Source organism: Nilaparvata lugens, chromosome 7 (genome assembly GCF_014356525.2).
Source record: "Nilaparvata lugens isolate BPH chromosome 7, ASM1435652v1, whole genome shotgun sequence".
Taxonomy (NCBI): domain Eukaryota; kingdom Metazoa; phylum Arthropoda; class Insecta; order Hemiptera; family Delphacidae; genus Nilaparvata; species Nilaparvata lugens.
In genome coordinates, this window is record NC_052510.1 from 23,356,443 (window position 1) to 23,376,490 (window position 20,048).

At 34.7% G+C, this 20,048-nt stretch overlaps 1 protein-coding gene across 1 annotated transcript in view; it reads right to left on the reverse strand.

The window, feature by feature from the left end:
- Window positions 1–20,048, reverse strand: part of LOC111058860 (protein SMG7) — a 127,589-nt gene that overhangs the window by 89,739 nt on the left and 17,802 nt on the right. The window contains exons 3-5 of the mRNA XM_039431880.1: window positions 19,199–19,286; window positions 17,939–18,067; window positions 17,214–17,433 (exon numbers count right to left, since the gene is read on the reverse strand). Of these exons, the coding sequence (XP_039287814.1) occupies window positions 17,214–17,433; window positions 17,939–18,067; window positions 19,199–19,286 (437 nt within the window). The remainder of the gene's footprint in view (window positions 1–17,213; window positions 17,434–17,938; window positions 18,068–19,198; window positions 19,287–20,048) is intronic.

Here is a 20,048-nt window from a genome sequence, read left to right on the forward strand (position 1 = left end):
GGATTTTATAATTTAATTGAAACATAGCGAACATTGGTTGGCTGTCATAAAGACCGCATACATATTACCTACAAGTTCGATACTAATTATTCAATTTTTGTAGTCTTACTTGGACAAGTTTGCAGGAGCTGAAGGACTGAGTTGCAATGTGAGCTGTTAGTGTTTCAGTCAGCAATTGGACATATCCGGCACAGCTGTCCAGCTCCGACGACAGATGCAACATGGCATGCAATTTCAGAAATAGCATCACATATTCCGAGCTTGTCAACTTCGTACGACCTTCGACATTTAACCTGTAACCCAACCAATCAATCCAATATTAGCAAATAACTATATGGTTACAGCTAATAGAACGAAAACGTCAACAGACAACAACTGCTTTCTAAAAATTATATTATACTCAATTAAACTTTATTATTTCACTTATAGTTGATGAAACTGTAGTCCTGTACCTTGAATAAAGTTTAATTGCCAATGAAAAATTTGTGTTTCCCAATTACAGAAAAGTTTAAAATGTAAATTTCAAAATATGAATCGCATATGTATTCAAAAACGTTCATCTTTCTCTAAAAATCTTTTTATGAATGACATTTTGGATAAATCATTCATGTTTGAGTCATCGTCTTCATCAATCACCTCAAAATAGATTATAGTGTAATATAGATTATGATTGAGTACACTATTATTATTATTATTCAAGTTACATTATTTACTAAAATTTAGTATTATTTTGATTGAATGAGGTGTTGTGAATTTTTACTAATGTAAACCTCTTCCAGCTCAGACAAAAGTGCTGTCTAAATTTCCAAGAGGTCAACATAGGATTCTGGTAACAGAGATAGGTCTCTCACTCCCAATAATACAAAACCCCGAAATACCAAGATGGAATCTTCGCAAAGCAAACTGGCAACTATTTCAGAACGAGGTATAAAAGACAATATGCAGAATTCCGGTGAGTATTGATAATTACAAACGATTTGTTGGTTTGATTCTTGCAGCAGCCAAGAAAGCAGTACCTAGAGGTCACAGGAAGAGCTATATCCCTTGTTGGAATGAGAGCTGCAATGCCCTAATGGAAGAGTATAATTCCTCACAAAGTAATGAGACAGCTCAGAACTTGATAAAGAGTCTTGATAAGGAAAGGCTCAATCGGTGGATTGCAGCTAAGGAGGAAATGGATTTCACACATTCCAGCAGGAAGTCATGGAACTTGCTATGCAAACTGGGGGCTGCAAGTTCAATATACCACACAACATCTAAAGCCATGCCTGACGAAATTGCAGACAAGATTGAACAAAATTCAGGTCCCAGTATACCACAGAGTGAAAAAGCTGCAATGAAAAGGCGTCTCAGGAGAGCACTGAATGAGTGTGCTGAGAGATCGGCATTTGTGAACACAATTACTTCTGAAGAAATAATTGAAGCAATAAAGAGAATAAAGTGTGGGATATCACCTGGAGCTGATGGTGTAATGCCGGAGTTTATCAAACACCTAGGGCGACATGCAATGGCTGTCTCAATTGTTCACAGCAATCATTGATCAGGCCAGAATACCAAGAATGTGGAAGAAATCAAAAGTTGTTGCTGTACTGAAGCCAGGGAAGGATAAGGAAGACCCATCTAGCTACAGACCTATATCTCTCCTGTCAGTCACACATAAACTCTTTGAAAGGATTATCCTGTTAGGGATAAGTGGTAGAGTGAAGGAGAATCTCCCAGGCAGGCTTCAGAGAAGGTAGAAGCTGTGAAGAACAGGTGTTATCAGTTGCCACATTCATTGAACATGGATTTTAAAAGAAATTTAAGTCAGGCGCTGTTTTTTGGACCTAAGCTCAGCTTATGACACAGTATGGAAGGCCGGGCTACTCACAAAGATGGCTCAAACTCTGAAATGCAGAAAGTTGGTGAGTCTCTTTAGAGATCTTTTGAGTGACCGAACATTCAGAGTGAGGCATGGAGGAAAAGAGAGTTCCTTGAGGTTTTTACAGAATGGACTACCTCAGGGCTCAGTGCTGTCACCCTTGCTTTTCAATCTCTACACTGCAGACATTCCAGACACCAGGGCACGTAAGTTCATCTATGCAGATGACATTGCTCTTATAGCCCAGGGACCAACATATGAATTGTTGGAGAGAGAACTGAACAAGGACCTGAGTGTTCTGAGGAAGTATTTTTCTGACTGGAAACTTAGGCGAAATCCAGCTAAGACACTGAGCACGGGATTCCATCTTAATAACAGAGAAGCTAATCGTCAACTCAATCTTGTCTTCTGTGAGAAGAGAGTAAATCACTGTGAGGCCCCTCGCTACTTGGGAGTGAAGCTGGATAGAACTAACCTTTCGACAGCATCTTGAGAGTCTCAAGAACAAACTGAAGACTAGGAACAACATTATAAGTAAGTTGGCTGGTACAAGCTGGGGATGCAGTGTGAAGGCTCTGAAAACATCTAGCCTGGCACTAGTATATAGTGCAGCAGAATAATGTTCATCAGTATGGGAGCACAGCACTCATACTAAGAAAATAGACATCACCCTGAATGAGACGATGAGGAAAATAAGTGGTACCATAAGACCCACTGAAACTGAGTGGTTGCCTGTCCTATGCAACATTATTCCACCAGCATTGAGAAGAAAAGAAAGGACTTATCAGTTGATGAACCACTTATCCTCCAGACAAGAGCTGCCACTAATGAAGGATATGCTGAATCCACCCCTTAAAAGATTGAGGTCTAGGCATTATCTCCGACTGGCAGAAGTTGAGAGACAAGATATTATAGAATTTTGGCGGCAGGAATGGTTTCAGGTCAACATTAAGAATAAGACGTTGGTGGAAGACCATCTGTGCCTTTGCCTGGAATGGATTTGAAGAGGAAACTTTGGTGCAGGTTGAATCGCTTTCGTACATCTGCAGGCAGGTGTGCTCAAGCACTGACTACTTGGGGCATAGCCACTGACCCCCACTGCACCTGTGGAGATGTGCAGACAATGCAGCACTTGGTGGAAGACTGCCCACTGTATTCCTATGAAGGGGGACTCAGGGGTATTCTATTCACCTGGCGGATGAGCGTGCCATGTCATGGCTGGAGGAGACTGTGGGAGAGCTTGGCATTTGACCTACCAAAAATGAAGAAAGCCCGACGAGACATATTTATCTTGAATATTATAAACCCTATATGTACGTTTGATTCATTAGTTTGTCTATATGTTGTTGTTTGTGTATTTTATTAATGAACTGGGCCTGAAAACAGCATAAGCATATTATATACTAATGAAAACAATAAATTCTAATTTTTTTCAAAGGAAACATCTTGAGTTTATCAAAACGTGTATTTTTACTGATAATCATAGTTCCTAAATAAATTATACTAGAGCCTTCATTGAGAGCCTTTATTAGAGAATTTGATTGTTGCCGCCTACTCGGAGTAGTGCATACTGTATTACAACTGTACTTGATAATTATATTGTATGTGTCTGTGTGCTTTGCACAAAAAGGTTAGTTTCACACACATTCGGTTCGGTTAGTTTCGTTTTCGGCAGATTCCGATAAGTGTTAAATGGTAATTCGGTTTGAATTCGGTACCGAATAGAAACCGCATAGAACCGAACGCCCACTTGCATAGCCACCTCTAATACAAGGCCCCAGCCAGACATTGCACCGTCGCAGTGTAGGCCTAGAATCTAATACATGATTAGTGAAAAAGATCAGCTGGTATTTTCAAATAGTATATTTCGCACCTTGGGTCGAAAATGTACGTTTTCCGGCTCGAGATCGCGGTTTTCAAGTTCGAGACGAAGTCGAGAACTTGAAGCGTTCGAGAGCCGGAAAAACATTTTTGCCCGTGTTGCGAACGCTATTTTTCGCTACACAAAAAAAAAAATAATGTTAAGTTGGCATTTTTGAAAGCATAATTTTAAGGTTATGCTACTATAAATCATACAATGTTATTGAGGTTATGATAGTATCATCGTATTCTATTCTTCGGTATCAAAACTACAAAATAATTCATATCAAGTTATAGAAATGATCATTTATTGACAGTTTAAATACCTATTTAATTATACTAGATACATAAATACATATTAAATTATAAAAAATAAGCATTATTGACAGTTAATTCTTTGTTTTTTACGTAAAATAAATTATACAATCATTATACTTTTTATACAACAAATCTCTATTATTTTATTCTTTATTATTTAAATAGAAGTTGAATGTGCAGTTATGATTGTTTGAGAACATGAATCCTCTAGCAGATTCTACTATTTTTCTACTACTTTTTTCTGATAGGTCAAATGTACATTCAAATTGTTTGTATTTACAGTCTCAGCTGTACCGGTACTTGTGCTTTGATTTTTGTTTTCAAAAATATTATCCAGAGTAAAAAAACTGTCTCCGTTTTCTTCCTCATTCTCTGCATTCTTTTTCTCCTGGACAATATTGACGTCTTGGTCTAGGGCAAATGACTCGGAATTTGATGTTATAGTCGAACTGGTAGTGTGTCGGTCAAGATTATTGAAGAGCTTTTTTGACACTTCAACCTTCCTTGCAATTGAGTCTTCGATATAGCCCTCGGCAACTGAAGATGATTTCCAGCCTCCATGTCATTTTAAAGTGAGCAAATCGCCCCCACCTTCAACTAACATTGAAGCTGATGTTCGTCGTAGTGCATGGTCGGTATAACTTTCAGGCTTATCAAGTCCAAGGTACTGAGCTACTTTCTTTGGCACAGCAGCTATAGTATTTTTACCTACATGCTGAGATGAACACTTTCCCTAGTTTTACTTTATAAATAATCTTTTACTTATCATAGTTGATGGACGAAGTGATATGTATTTGCGAATCAATTCACAAGGGCTGAAAGGGCAATCTTCATCAGTTATTGTGAAGCTTCTCTTTGAATGAGTTTTTCCTTCTTCAAGGAAAACTACTATAAAACTACCATTGTCTTTAATATCATCGACATTTAGTTGTAAAAGATCATCTCTTCGGCAAGCTCCAAAAATACCCAAAGCCATAATAGCCTTTGTTAGAAGCCATTCGCTGTCTGGAGCTTCTTTCATGAACTTCACTACTTCTTTACCTGTCAGAACGTTTGATTTTTTAGGTTCGTAGTTGACATTGAGCTTTTTCAGAAATGTAGTGCATCGTGTAAATGATTTTGGGTCAATTTTGTGCTTCACATTGAGACAACTCTTAATCATCGAAAACTTGGACCAAACTGTACTAGCTCTACATACTTTAGATAAATTGGACAAATACACTAATAAAATTTCATCACACACTTCAGTAGGCACAATTTTCTCTTCATTCAGCCATTGAACAAATTTTTCGTAAGCATCGTCATATCTTTTCCTCGATTTGGTTGGTAATAGGTCTTCCGTAATTTCATTCGCCCTTCTCTTCATCGACTCACTCATCTTCTCCATTTCTGAAATTGAGACCAAAAGTTAGTAGGCTATAGGCATACCGATACAAAAGACCCTATATAGTAAATTACCTTCAAAATTTGTTGCAGACAGTGCTCTCACATTCAAATATTTTCATTTTAGACACTATATTATTTTTGAAAAATGGTAGGTCAAACAGAAATTGAAAAATAAATAAAATTCAAACAGCCTATTTTGATAGTTCGAATCTTGGTTATGACAACTTTTACTGTCAATTAATTTCAATATTACTAATTGATAATTTACAATAGTGACTATATTTTTATACTATTAATATTTCGAATAATTGTTTGAATTTTTATAGCTCGCGCTTTGCGCCCGGTGCAATATCTCATGGATAGATGGATGAATAGAATTTTCATTACTATTTTGAAATAATGTGATGAAAAAATTAATATAATTGCATATTTCACAGTTTTGTCTCAAAATATATCTAAAAAATTGATTAAAATTTAAATTACGGTAACTAATATAAAAAATAGCTAATAAAAGTCGAAATCCATCAACAAAAAAATGTCATTTACCGAGATTCGATCGAACCTAGATCATGTTTGTTATTCACCGAACTTTGAGTACTGATGTATTACGCCTTTACGCTCTCGGCCATTGCGTATTGTTGAACGTAGGGACCTGACTGATAACACATAGCATACACGTAATACTGTAATGTAAACTAGACTTTTAAAAAAGTTTACTTCACTCCTAAAAAGCGTACAACAGACTTGGCTCATGACTTATATAATTAAAATTAATATTATTATCTGTCTCACAATAAAATTTTCACTCTGAATTAAGTCAGGTAACGTATGTAGGCTACTATAATATAGTGTATAGCGGCAAATTTGAAGCCGGTTTGCCGGCATTTTCACAACAAAATATTGCTCTGAAAGTGTTTGGCTAAACCGAAGTATGTCCTTTTTGCAAGTAGGATTCTTCGCCTGATCTCATGTGCTGTTTCATTTTTTGAGTTTACTGAAGACCCAAGGTAGACGAACTCATTAACCACCTCCAAGCCACAATTAGCTATCAGGTCACACTGAGCAGCATTCAATCTATCTCTTTTCACAACAAAATATTGCTCTGAAAATAGTTAAATCATAGAGAAAACATTCGAAGATTCAATCTTGAGTGGGCCTAATGTTTTCTCTATATGGTTTAATATTGAAGAAAAATTATCTAAAAGTTTTAATAATGAATTACAGAAAAATTACTAGGAATTTTTCAGTCAAGGCTGAGTTTCACCAGTAGGTTTACCTTAAACTTCAGATCTCTGCTGTATTTTCTTATTATTATTGTTGATTGTATTGCATTAAGAAGTGGAATTCGATAATAAAAAAGAAACAATTATTACTCTACCTCACTTTTAAATATTGATACAATTATTGTACCTAGTTTGATTTCAAATTCGATTCTTCACTTTTAAATACTTGCGATACGTACCTTTCTGACAATGGACAATGCTGCCAACATTATATTGTTGAGGCTATGGAGATATCATCGTATTCTATTGTTTGATATCAAAAACACAATAATAAATATTAAATTATGAAACAGTAATTTATAAAATATATTATAGACATAATACCGCGATTCACGATACATAATTATATAGATTATTACAGTCGTTATGAAATTATCTCTCTATGATTTTTGTGAGATCGGACACGATCAACTGTTATTCAAGGTCATTTTACAGCCCTAGGGCCGTAAAGTTTTACCGGCCTGGTCGGAAAACAATCACTTTCGGCCTCCAAATGACGCACGTAGACCAGCTCATTACATCCAAGTGTGGCGAAAAATCTTTTTCACCAATCATGTATTAGATTCTAGGCCTACGTTGCGACGTTGCAATATCGTAGGCCGGGGCCTTGTATTAGAGGTGGCTATGCCACTTGACACTAATAAATTCCATCAAGTTCAAAATCGTTTCTAGCCAGGCGCTACTTTCACACACATTCGATTCTGTTCGGTTAGGTTCGGTTTGCTTTCGGTTCGTTATCAACCAATTCCAATAAGTGTGAAACGGTGATTCGGTTTGAATTCGGTTCCGAATAGCAACCGCATAGCACCGAACGCTCCCTCGACACGAATAGGTTTTATCATATTCGAATTCGTTGCTAGGAAACAGGTAGCAAAAACAAAGTCTTTCACACACGCTCGGTTTTTGTTTTTATACTATTATATTAAGCAAGCAATTTCTTTATATATCTGGTTATTTTTATACCTGGCTTTTTATATCTGGTTATTTATGTTTTACGGATCTCGAAAACTGCTCTAACGATTTTCATGAAATTTTGAACCCTAGGTCCCATTATTTGGAAATCTTGCTGAACGACATTAAAAGGATAATAAATTCATCCATGGAGAACAGATGATAATTTCGTCGTCTCTCGATAACAGAAGATGCGTGTGCCTGTGTGGGAGAGACAGAACTATTTCCAACTGTGTAATCATAATCAATCAGCGAGAAATTTTATCTAGCTGGACAATTTTTAATCGATTTGATTTGATCAACATAATCTGATTTGTTGACATGACATGATAATCCTCCTAAACTAGAATATATCATAATTTTCAAAGTTGATTATTATTATTTGACAATTTCAAGTGATTGATTATTAGTGATAGCCCAGTCAACGAAGTGTTATGGAGGGAAAAGTTTGGAAGACAATTTTTGACCCCGTAGTTCTGTTTAGGATGGTGAGGAGGTAAACATATCAAAAGTCCCCACCCCTACCCCCTGTGCTAAGGGGGTGGTGGTGGTTCAAAGGTACCATTTTTTGGTTTCTCGCATATAACTCGAAAATTATGCATTTTACAGACATGACAATTCTATAATAAATTAAAGCCCACTTAATTTCCTACAATATTGATTCAACAACTTTTTCTATATCTCTTTCACTTTTCGAGATATCCGCTCCAAAAGATGTGACATTTTCGAAAAAACACATTTTCCTTTTATTTTTTGCTATTTTTGCTCTTATAACTTTTTGAATATCGATGGGAAAAATCCATGCTAATCATGAGCTTATAGAGCATCAAATTCTCTTCAATTTCTTGTATAATTTGACAAGTTTACACACATCCCACGACTGTTGCAGCAGCTTCAGTGTTGAGTGTAAGATCTACAGTTATGCAAAAATAGACCAATTGACAAAGGAATTTGGAGAGAATGTTTTGAACACAATTTTAGACTTCGCAGCTTTGTTGGGACCAGTTAGGGGGTGAACATATCGGAAGTTCCCATCCCTACCCCTTGTGCTAAAGGGATGAGGGTGGTTTAAAAGTTGCATTTTTCAATGTTTTACTTACACGCTCATATCTTGATAAAAATGCGTTCAACCAACATGACTTACTATTCAGAAATGAAGCTTGATAAATGCTCTACAATATTTGTTGTGTGGTGATTTGTGATATCTACAACAATTTTCGAGATATACGCTCTTGAAAGTGTGAAATTGTTAAAATAACAGCTTTTAATCCTATTTTTTGATGTTCCAGGGCCTACAACTCTCCAACAATGCATCGTAACAATGAATGCTCACCGTAGATTTGTAGAGCTTTGTATAATTCAAAATTCGGGGAAACAGTTTTGGGCTGTGCCTATTAGTACTTCTCCAATCATTTTAAAGGATTGTGTTCGGTTTATCAAAAGTCAATAAATAAATAACGAGTGAAGCTCGGTGTCCCGATATTTTTAACCTGATATCATGATTATCTGTTTCAAAATCTTCTATGTCAAAATCATATGGTCTATTCATTTCAGTTAGTTCACTGGAGGATTTTTTTTTAATGAATAGTTTACTAAAAAAATATGGAGATAAATCAAAACTCAGGGAGAATTTTTATTATTTTATTTTTCCATGAAAATTTCATGATTTCATTAATGGAGAAAAGAGATGAAGGTACCATGTGTCAAAACAAGAAACAAATTTTCAATTAAAAAAAATAATCACTCCAAAATAACATAATAAAAAAAACTAAAAAATTCACAATTTTGAATTGAAAATTTTTCACTTCAAGAAATCACATCTTACTATTTGAACAACAGCTGTTATTGACCGAGCGAAGTGAGGTCTAAGATTCAAGTCGACGGTTTGGTATTTCTCTTAATGTTTAAATGTTTATATGTTGTGCATTCACGGTGAACCGCGGTAATAGATTTTCATAAAATTTGACAGGTATGTTCCTTTTTTAATTGCGCGTCGACGTATATACAAGGTTTTTGGAAATTTTTATCCATTTCAAGAATAATATAAAAGGAAAAAGGATCCTCCTTTATACGCCAATATTAGAGTAAAAATCAGATTATAGAACTATTCATCATAAATCAGCTGCCAAGTGATTACACTGATGTGTGGAGAAGCCAGTCTATTGCTGTATTTCAATAAGGTCTATAGTTTCAATCAGGTACTTGTGGATGAGAATACTGCGTGAGGTCTACTGTTCACAGAACTACTAGTATTTTAATACCAGCATGAATATTGTGAAAATTCAAACACAGATGTGTCTGAGAAGAAAATACTGAATTAGAACCGTACGAATTAAAAACCTAATATGTATGAAAGTCTCATTCGTTTTCGGCAACGAACCGAAGAAACAACCCGAACCGAATGAAACCGAATTTGTGTGAAGCTACCCTGAGGCTAGACGGTTCCGTTCGGTTCGTTTCGTTGCCAAAAACGAATGAGATTTTCATTCATATCAGGTTCTCATTCGCACGGTTCTTATTAGGTGTTTTCTTCTCAAGCACAGCTGTGTTTGGATTTTCACAATAAATTCATGCTGGTATTCAAATAAATAACAGCTGGTGTTTAAATAGTAAGATGTTATTTTTAATATTTAAGTTTGTTCAAGTTTTTCACTTATTGCACTGAAGAAATCAGTCGCTGCTGTCATCTGGCAAACTATTCATTCAAAAAAAAAAAAAAAGAAAAAAGATGCTCCAGCGAACTTACTGAAATGAATTGACCATAATATATGATTTTGACATAGGAGATTTTGAAACAGATAATCACGCTATAAGGTTGAAATAGAAACAAAAAACCGAACGTGTGTGAAAGACTTTGTTTTTTTTTGCTGTTTCCTAGCAACGAATTCGAATATGATGAAACCTAAATATGTTAGTTTATGTTGATGACATTTTGATTGCTGGTAATTCCGAAAATGTAATTGAGAATTTGCAAGGAAAATTCAATGCCAATGGCAGAAATATCACAATTCTTAGGCATATAATTCAGGCATTAGCTAAGGTCCCTAATCAAAGAGGAAACAAAAATGTATTGTTCAACACAAAAACTAGAATAAACTATAATGCTCTTTTGGAACACCTGAAGTATGAGGATTGGGATGACAACTGTACTTCGAATGAAAGCATTGACACTATTGTGGATAAATTTGTAAATACTTTGACCAGTTTAACAGATCAATGCAAGAAGGTAAAAACGGTGCCGAACAGACTGCGTCCCCAGAAGCCCTGGATATCTGAAGGCATTGTAAGATCAATAATTATGCGAGATATAATTCATTCTAGGACAAGAAGAGAAACAAATAACAATGATTTAAGGAATGAGTATAAGGCATATCGTAACGGTTTGAATAAGGTCATCATAAACCATGCGAAGCAAGTCTATAATAAAGGAAGGATTGAAAATTTTAATAGCAACAGCATGAAGTTGTGAAGTGCATAAATGAAGTTATTGGTGAAAACCGTGAGAAAGAAAAAATTGCTGAGCTTGATGCTCACTCACTTGACAAATACTTTGCAGATGTGAACTTCAGGCTCAAACTATTAATACCCAAAATGATAATTGTGAAGCGGTTTCTAACCATAATGAGAATGCAATCCGTATTGATTCTACTTTTTTATGAGGCCGACCTGCTCCCTTGAAGTTGAGGTCACTATTAATAGTCTCAGGAACAATTTCAGTCCTGGAATCGATGATCTAAGTAATATTGAACTGAAGAGAATAGCACATTCTATATCAAAACCTCTTTCATTCATATTCAATAAAGTTTCGAAGGGGGGTATGTCCCAAAGCATTTCAAAGCAGGCAAAATAAATCCTCTATTCAAACAAAGTGACCCTACTACTCTCCCTGTAAATTGTAGACCGATTACACTCATCAGCAATCTAGCATAAATAATGGAGAAACTCATAGGGTTTTCGAGCTCGGGATCTATAAGTTCTGGACTTCCAGAGTCCAGGACTAAAATAAGCGCTCGGGTCTGAATTGACTTTCTGAGTCACGATTTTATCTTCTAAACTCCGGGGTCTATTAAGTTCTCGACTTATTAGAGTCCAGGACTTTAACGCAGTAAACATGAGAGAAATTCACAATATTTTGCTTTTGTATTGTTGGCATTATAGTAAAACGGAAACAGCTGATTGCAGCGGGATAATTCAAATGAGCATGCTCTCCAAACTATTTTGTAAAAATACGTTTCGATTTCAATGTAGGCCTATTCAAAGCAAAACCTTTGAAAAGTGAATGAATAAACATTTCATTTTACGTTATGCTATTATTGATCATTGATCCTGACCAGTGATTTTGGAATAAAAACTTCATTAGGCTATTGAGTTTGAAAACGTATTTGTTTTGAAAAAAAAACTGGAATAATAGTTTATTATTGTTACATTATTAATATGTTGAATATGACATTGATTAATAATATTCAGATTGGAATATAAATTCCAAGGCAATCCTTGTATTATTTTTCTAGAACATTTTTAGGTTAAGTCAAAGTCGTAAAATAAGGTTAGTTTTTTACGCATAATTCTGACACAATTTTATTCCAAAATGAACTTGCAAACTATAACTTATAAATTTAGATGGACTAATCCAAGTAATTAAGGTATTCCATGACATCTATTTGGCTTTTTATCTACTCCAAAACAATAACTGAATTGTGTTTGCTCGGTTAAGTCTAGAACTTAAATTTAAACCCTACCCCAATCGAGGGTTACAATCACGCTGTTCTAAGTCCTGGGCTTAACGATTTTTGATAATTCCTTGACTCGGAAAGAGGCAAGAATCTAATTCAAGTCCTGGACTTATAAGCCCTTCACTCAGAAAGCGAAATTATAATAATAATAATAATATCGAGTGACCTGGCTGGCTCAGGTCTGGTGTCAGAGTTTTCAGGTCGCAAGTGATCAATTTCAGGGCCTCTGACATGACCTGAAATTATGAACTCCAGGGTCTAACGTGATCTCTAAACTCCAGACTCTATTTAAGTCCTCGACTACGTTAACGCTCTGACTCGGAAAGCCAATTTTCTGACTCCAGAGTTTAAAGCCAGTTAAAGTCTAGAACTTAGCTAAATCCCGAGCTCAGAAACCGGCTCTAAAAGTCTTATTTCTTTCTTAAATGAAAACGAAGTAATGAACAAAAACCAATTTGGTTTCCAAAGTAGATCTGATTCATTAATAAAATTTACGAATACCCTCTCTGATGAAATAAATATGTGAATATAATATGAATTCCAATATAAAAATTTCTTTCTAGATATCCGCAAAGCTTTTGACATAATACCACATAATACTTTGTTCTATGGGTTCTGGGGAGGGGTTCCTCCTTAACTTAATTAAAAGCTACCTGAGTAATAGAACCCAGTCTTTAACCATTAATAATCATTCTAGTAACTACATTATGGTCTTCTTCAAGGTGCTGTGCTATCACCCATCCTCTTTATTCTCCATGTCAACGATCTTCTAAATTTAAGGCTTCTAAATTCAACTATGATATCATTTGTAGATCATACTGCAAAGATCATACTGCAGATCATACCGTATTTTCCACGGTAAAACTTGTTTTCATTGTTATTTTGGTTTTTATGTTCACACAAAAGAACAAAGAAAGGAAGTTCACACAAAAAGTGAACTGAACAAAACATATTACAAATTAAGAATTGGCTAGAGAGAAATACATGTTTGACTAAAGAAAAAAACTACCTACATAACCTTTTCAGTAAATAAAATAGGGCAGCCTGTCGATAATGAAGAATTAAAGCTCTACTCAAGGTGCAATTCAAATCGAATAAGGCTCGAGATTTCTGCTCACAACTGATTACAATGCCATTTCTTTTGATAAATTTGTTAATACAAGTTTAGAAATATTTTAATACTTGCTTACATATTTTGCTCATATTTTTCTACATTCTTCCGTTTCCGCTCCTCTTCACACTCTGTTCCTTACTTTGATACCCTCTACCAGCATATTACATGGGAAACCATATTAGGTATTTTTCTTTTCTTTCTTTCAAGCACACCCCACCATGGAGCATTTGTTTATTTTATTAGAAATTTTATTTTTGATTGTGTTGTTTTGAATTTTGATTTCTTTTGTGTATCTTGGGTTGATTTGGATAAAATTATTGATACAATGATAACCAAGCAATGAATGAATGAATTTAGGAGCGTTAATAATTTGAAACTGAATCAATCGAAATTCATAAAGAAATTCTCAACCAATTTTAAATGCATGAAAACACCTATAGAAAAAGGTTTGAATTTGTCAAATAATGATGAGATAATTAATTATCCCTCTCTTGAATTAATTGGAAGCCTTATGTGAGTTAAGTAATGTGGTTCGTTTTGGTTCTAAAACTGAACTGTTTATTTTTGTAAAATCAACAAATTATAATGATAGGGATAGTGAAGCTGGGTTTACTATCTTGTATATTGCAACTAGTACAAGACCTGACATTGCTTTTATTGTTAGTTATTCAGGTAGATTCATAGAAAAACATAGTCAAAAAGTATGGAAAGCAGGAAAAATTATTTTGAGAAACACAGGATTATAATCTCAGATTTCAATCAAATGAACCTGAGTTATTGCAAAGTTAATTATGTAAAGAGTGAAGAAAATTTGATTGACATTTTGTCATAAATCATATGACAAAATTTCAAAATTGATATATGAGTTGAAGATTCTTGTGTGATTTTTCTATTTGAATTTGTATCACTATTCCTATTAAAGATTCTGATGTGACTTTTGTATTGCTATTTTCATTTTCAATATTTTTTCTGTATTTTACTTTGTATCCATTCTATTTGCACTAATTTGATGAATTTACGTAAAGATTTGAACCAAGGAGGAGTATTAGAAAATTTGAATGTTGCCGCTTAGAGCTTTTCACATGACAGCGATTTACGCTCGGTTGGCAAATCGCTCGGTTTGCCAGCCTCGTACACATGACAGCGATTCATGAGCGGTTTGCGCTCGGTTATGATAAATAATTAGTGGGTACAACATCTATATACTCAATCTTCATATCTTATGTACTTAATCACTATATTACTCTTAAACATAAAATTACTGCTCTGATCGAAACCGCTCGGTTGACTGAAGACATGTGTACGCTCTCATGCCTGCTCTAGTATATCGAGCCGCCCGGCAACAGAGCGACAACCAAGCGGTTGTAGTCTGAGACTACAACCGACGCGATTCGCCGGCGACTACTAAAACCGAGCGATGCATTTGTACGGCACCATGTGTTTCCCTATATCTGGCAATCGCTCGGTTTGTCAACCGCGCGACAACCGAACGTAAATCGCTGTCATGTGAACAGGCACTTACATGGAGAAGTGCCTACTGCATTACTGTACTTGATATATTGTATGTCTGTGTGCTTTACTAAATAAACCGCCACTTCTCAACTACGAGAATCATGAGTCGTCCACATCATTTTATAACATTTTTCAACCGCCCAACCTCAACAAAGTAAGATTTAACTGCCGTAAACGGTGATCAAAGATTCACCTACACTGTCGGTCCCAGCTGATACATGGGTCTTAAGGTCATTGACGGCTTGTGAATTATATATTCACAAGGTTGAATACAAATTCAAAGCCATACAAATTTAATTTTTTTCTAACATGTTTAAAATTTTTCAGACATTTTGTTGTACAAGACTTTTTGAAAAAAATAATTTGCAAGTGGAGTATTTGTGACTTATTTGATATTGTTTCTTCTAGAATAAGATGTAATTTCATTAGAATAAAAAGTCTGTAAATATTTTGGATTTCTTATAGACCAGCATTTTTACTTTCCTTGCCCTATTACCATAGGTAAGGAGATTATTGCTTTCCGAAAAAAATTAAGGTACCCCAATTTCTAAATTTATAAACGTTTCAAGGTCCCCTGAGTCCAAAAAAGTGGTTTTTGGGTATTGGTCTGTATGTATATATGCATGTATGTATGTATGTATGTATGTATGTATGTATGTATGTATGTATGTATGTATGTAAGTATGTATGAATGTATGTGTGAGTGTGAGTGTGTGTGTGTGTACACGATATCTCATCTCCCAATTAACGGAATGACTTGAAATTTCGAACTTAAGGTCCTTACAATATAAGAATCCGACGTGAACAATTTCAATCGAATGCAAATCAAGATGGCGGCAGAAAGGGCAAAAATGTTGTCAAATACAGGGTTATTCGCGATTTTCTCGAAAACGGCTCCAACGATTTTGATCAAATTTATACCTAAAATGGTCATTGATAAGCTCTATCAACTGCCACAAGTCTATCTGTAAATATTTTAAGAGCTCCGTCTATGCAAAGTTTGGTTTTAGATTCCCAATTATTTCAAGTGAAAAGATTTCACTGAAGATTGAGAAAGAAAAGATTGAGCATGGAAATCTCTACAATTAATGTTAAGTAACATTTTCACCTAAAATTTAAAATAAGCTTGAAATTCGAGAAAATGTGATTATTCAATTGCAAACTGTTGGCAACTGCTGATTCTATTAAATCATTCACTATGAAGAGATAGCAGACCTCGTGTCTCCAGCAAAGAGATATAGACCCACAATGCCTATGCCTTCCCAATGATAGCTCTTACTTGAAATTGAAGGCCGCCATTGGGGTACTTTAGCACGAGAAATTATATCTATTATATTTGTAATACTATAGATCACAAAGGCATTGGTGGCATTGGTATGTTATGGGTTGCCCCCTCAATGGCGGATTTCAATTCCAAGTACGACACTAGCGCTGCATGTGAGTCTATGCATCTTTAAGGTCTTTGGTCTCCAGCGTTATTGTCCTGTCACCAGCTGGCTCAGATCTTTGAATAGTAGACTTGAGATGCGCGTGAACACTAGCGTCAAGTGATCAATTTTCATAATGGCAAGGATTGTTGTGTGAGTGCGCCACACCAGACTTTTATTATTTTAAGTGGAGCATTTCTGACTGTAATTGATACTGTTTCTTCTAGAATAAAATGTAATTTCATTAGAATGAAAATATTTTGGATTTCTTATAGACCAGCATTCATATTTTTAAGCTTACTTCCAGTAGTTAGCTTAAAAATAAATTTCCTTTGTTTCGTGACCCACCTAGCACTCTAGGTCTCTCCATCATCCACCTCATTACTAATGCACAAGGATTTATACAGATAATATTAATTCGTTTATTTTGAGCTTGAAATTTCAAGAGGAATGGAATATTTTTCATACTTATATAGGCCTATATATTTTCTACCACCCGCTTGGACTTGACAATTGGAAATTGACAATGTATCTGGATTTGGTTTTATAGTGGAAGTGTCAAGTGTGGTTACTTTAATCACGTATAGATTATTTGTATAAAAATCAGGAAGAAGAGACGTTTTGAATTCAAACTTTTGTTTTCTATATTTTGATCTGATTTGGTGAATGAAAAAAATAGACATGCACTACAAAAATATTGTATACAATAGCTAGGTTGAACCTCATACATAAGAATTTCACAGTGATTAAAAGAATATCTAACCTAACCATTTATACAAAATTTACAAAAATGAGACATAATACTACAATATAGAACAGACCTATAGAAGGCTTCAGCCTGCCGACATTGGTTGCGATATCTGGCGATGTCTCCCAAATGAACCAGACAATGCTGACAAATGTAGTAGCACGAGTTTTTATGTGGCTTATTAACAAATTGAATCGCTCTCGATTTTCTAAAGTTTCCAAACAAAGAATTTTTCCTGGAATAAACGAGTTTTAGTTAAAACAACTGGTTTTCAATACTGAATTTCAAAATAATGTAATGATTCATTCAAAAATTATTTTTCTCATAAAAAATAACCTACTGTATTAAAACATTAATTTATGTAGTAAACACCTATTTTTCTTCCATCTATTATACTTCCAACAAATAACTTAATTGATATAGAACTTCAAGTTCAATAATCAAACTTAAGCGACCGGTTGAATTTGCAAAGCTGCAAACATGATAATAATTTAAAAAGCTAATTAAGCTTACTCAAAGGTGACTTGACTTTACTGGAATATTATTTAATTTCCCCATTTTCTTTCACGACCCACGCCACCAGATTTAAATCTTTAATCCAGTGTTGCAATATGTTGGAGTGGAATTCTGTCACTGAATTGTAATAATAAACTCCATCTTTGACTATGTTGATTTCAAAGCATAATACTTCAACGAGAATACTTGTAAAGAAAAAGTAAAAAAATGGATATATTCAAAAACATACCTTTTTATCCTTTGCCAGAGCTTGCAGTGTTCCGATATGCTTTTTGAATCCATGATTCCACAGATCCTGTTCAACCTTCTTATCAAGCGCATACTCCAAATCAATAATCAGCACTTGTTGGTATATTCTCTACAAATCGTTAACAAACGATAATAAAAAATCCCAATAATGATATTTGATTCTAAAAAATGTAAGGCGCATACATATTAGTTCACTGCAAATATTACTGCCTTAAATGTGGGAGATCTTGAAGTTTGGTTCCAATTTTAGTACTGATAGTTCAAGACTTTTGGGCACTGAAGCATGTCTATCTTAATGTGCAACTTAAATTGCAGAATGACCAAGGGTATATTTTTACTCAACAGATTGAAATGCATAGTTAATTCCAATGTACCTAGAATAGAATGTACATTCTTCAATGTGTATTCTAGGTACATTGGTACAATTAAGATTTTAAAATTAGTGCATTATGACTTAGTAACTTTCTAAAGTCATCTATCTTATATCATTGTTGCTTAGGGGAAACTATAGAAATGCCAAGAAGCTGATTATCCACCAAAAGCGTACTGTAGGTAATGTATAACAAGATGGAACACAACGGTGACACATTTTGAAGATATCTCAAATTTAATAGTAATTTCTAAGGGTTTGGAATATTTCTCCAAATTAAATTAATTAGTCCTCTACTGAGATAGCTCATTGTCGACGTTTACATTGTTGTCCTATTTTGATGTGTCATTGCAATCTGTCAATACAAGGTCTATAGATAGAGGTCATTACACCAATGTTAATTTTGAAGCAAGGGTCAATATGTCTAACCCAAAATATATTATTATATCAAATTATAAAAAAGCCTACACTATAATATTATAATAGAATATATTAGCTGTTCATAAGATCAGGCTAACATCGAGTAAAACTTTTCTACAAGCAACAATATGGCCGCATGGCTCTTTCTATAGACCTTGTGTGAATATGAATATTATAATATAATTTTATACTACATGAAAAAGTTAGAGGATTGGTTGTATTGAAAATATTCCTGCAAGGCAACAGTGATTAATGCTATAAATCTAAAATAATAAGAACTACAAATGGTAACTAAATGATTAACAATAAAGAATTATTTTCTAATCTTGAAGAAGAGCACAGGTAGGTAATTTAGACCTAAAATAAAATTCTTTAGAGCTTGTTGCTATTTTTATAAATCAAAACAGAAAAATAGATTATTTGAATTCTAAGAAGAGTTCTAAACATTACCTGCAGTTGTTGTTGGCAAATCCAAGCCTCTTTGTCATTTAGAGGATCCTTTGAGTTTGCTACTTTTTCTTTCAAACGTTCTGCTTTCCTGTAAACCAATACCACACATTACATATGTAATAGGAATGAGAGTAAACACGACATAAGTATTTAATACCTTAAGAAAGGTTTCGAATTGGAATGAGTTTGTTTGGAGACTTAGTAACAGTAATAACAAATTCAAAACATATGTTGTTATACTACATTCTTCCCCCCAAAGAGTTAATGAATGTAGTCATTCGAATAATTAGGAGGTCTTCTATTTCTAAAACTTCTTCTTGGATATGTATTTTGATTTTCATGTCCAGTAGTCTGTTGTCTAGGTTGTAAGCTCTCGGCAGTAGTACTATAGTTTCGTTTTCTTGGTTTTGGGTTGCTTGAGGATTATGGGAGTATTCAAGTTCAGGTTCGGAAGTTGGTAATTGAGAATTTTCATCATTTTCAGAATCGGTTTGTTCTTCGTGATCTCTGTTTTTGTACTCTCCAACTGGAGCAAGATGACGTGTTGATACTGTGGTTTCTCTTCCATCAGGTAGCTTTACATGTGCATACTCAGCATTTCCATGTAGAAGTTGGACCTCTTCAACAAGTGGCTCATATTTAGATGTTCGATTGAATTTTTTTAAATAGACAGGGCCGGAATTGAGAAGCCAAGAAGGAGCTGAAACACCATTGTTTCCAGATCTACGTGGGTGTAAGAACATACGCTCATGAGGAGTTTGATTTGTGGCTGTGCAAAGTAATGTTCTTGTTGAGCTAAGAGCATCTTCTAAAACTGACTCCCATTGATTTATTTCTAAATTAAGTGATT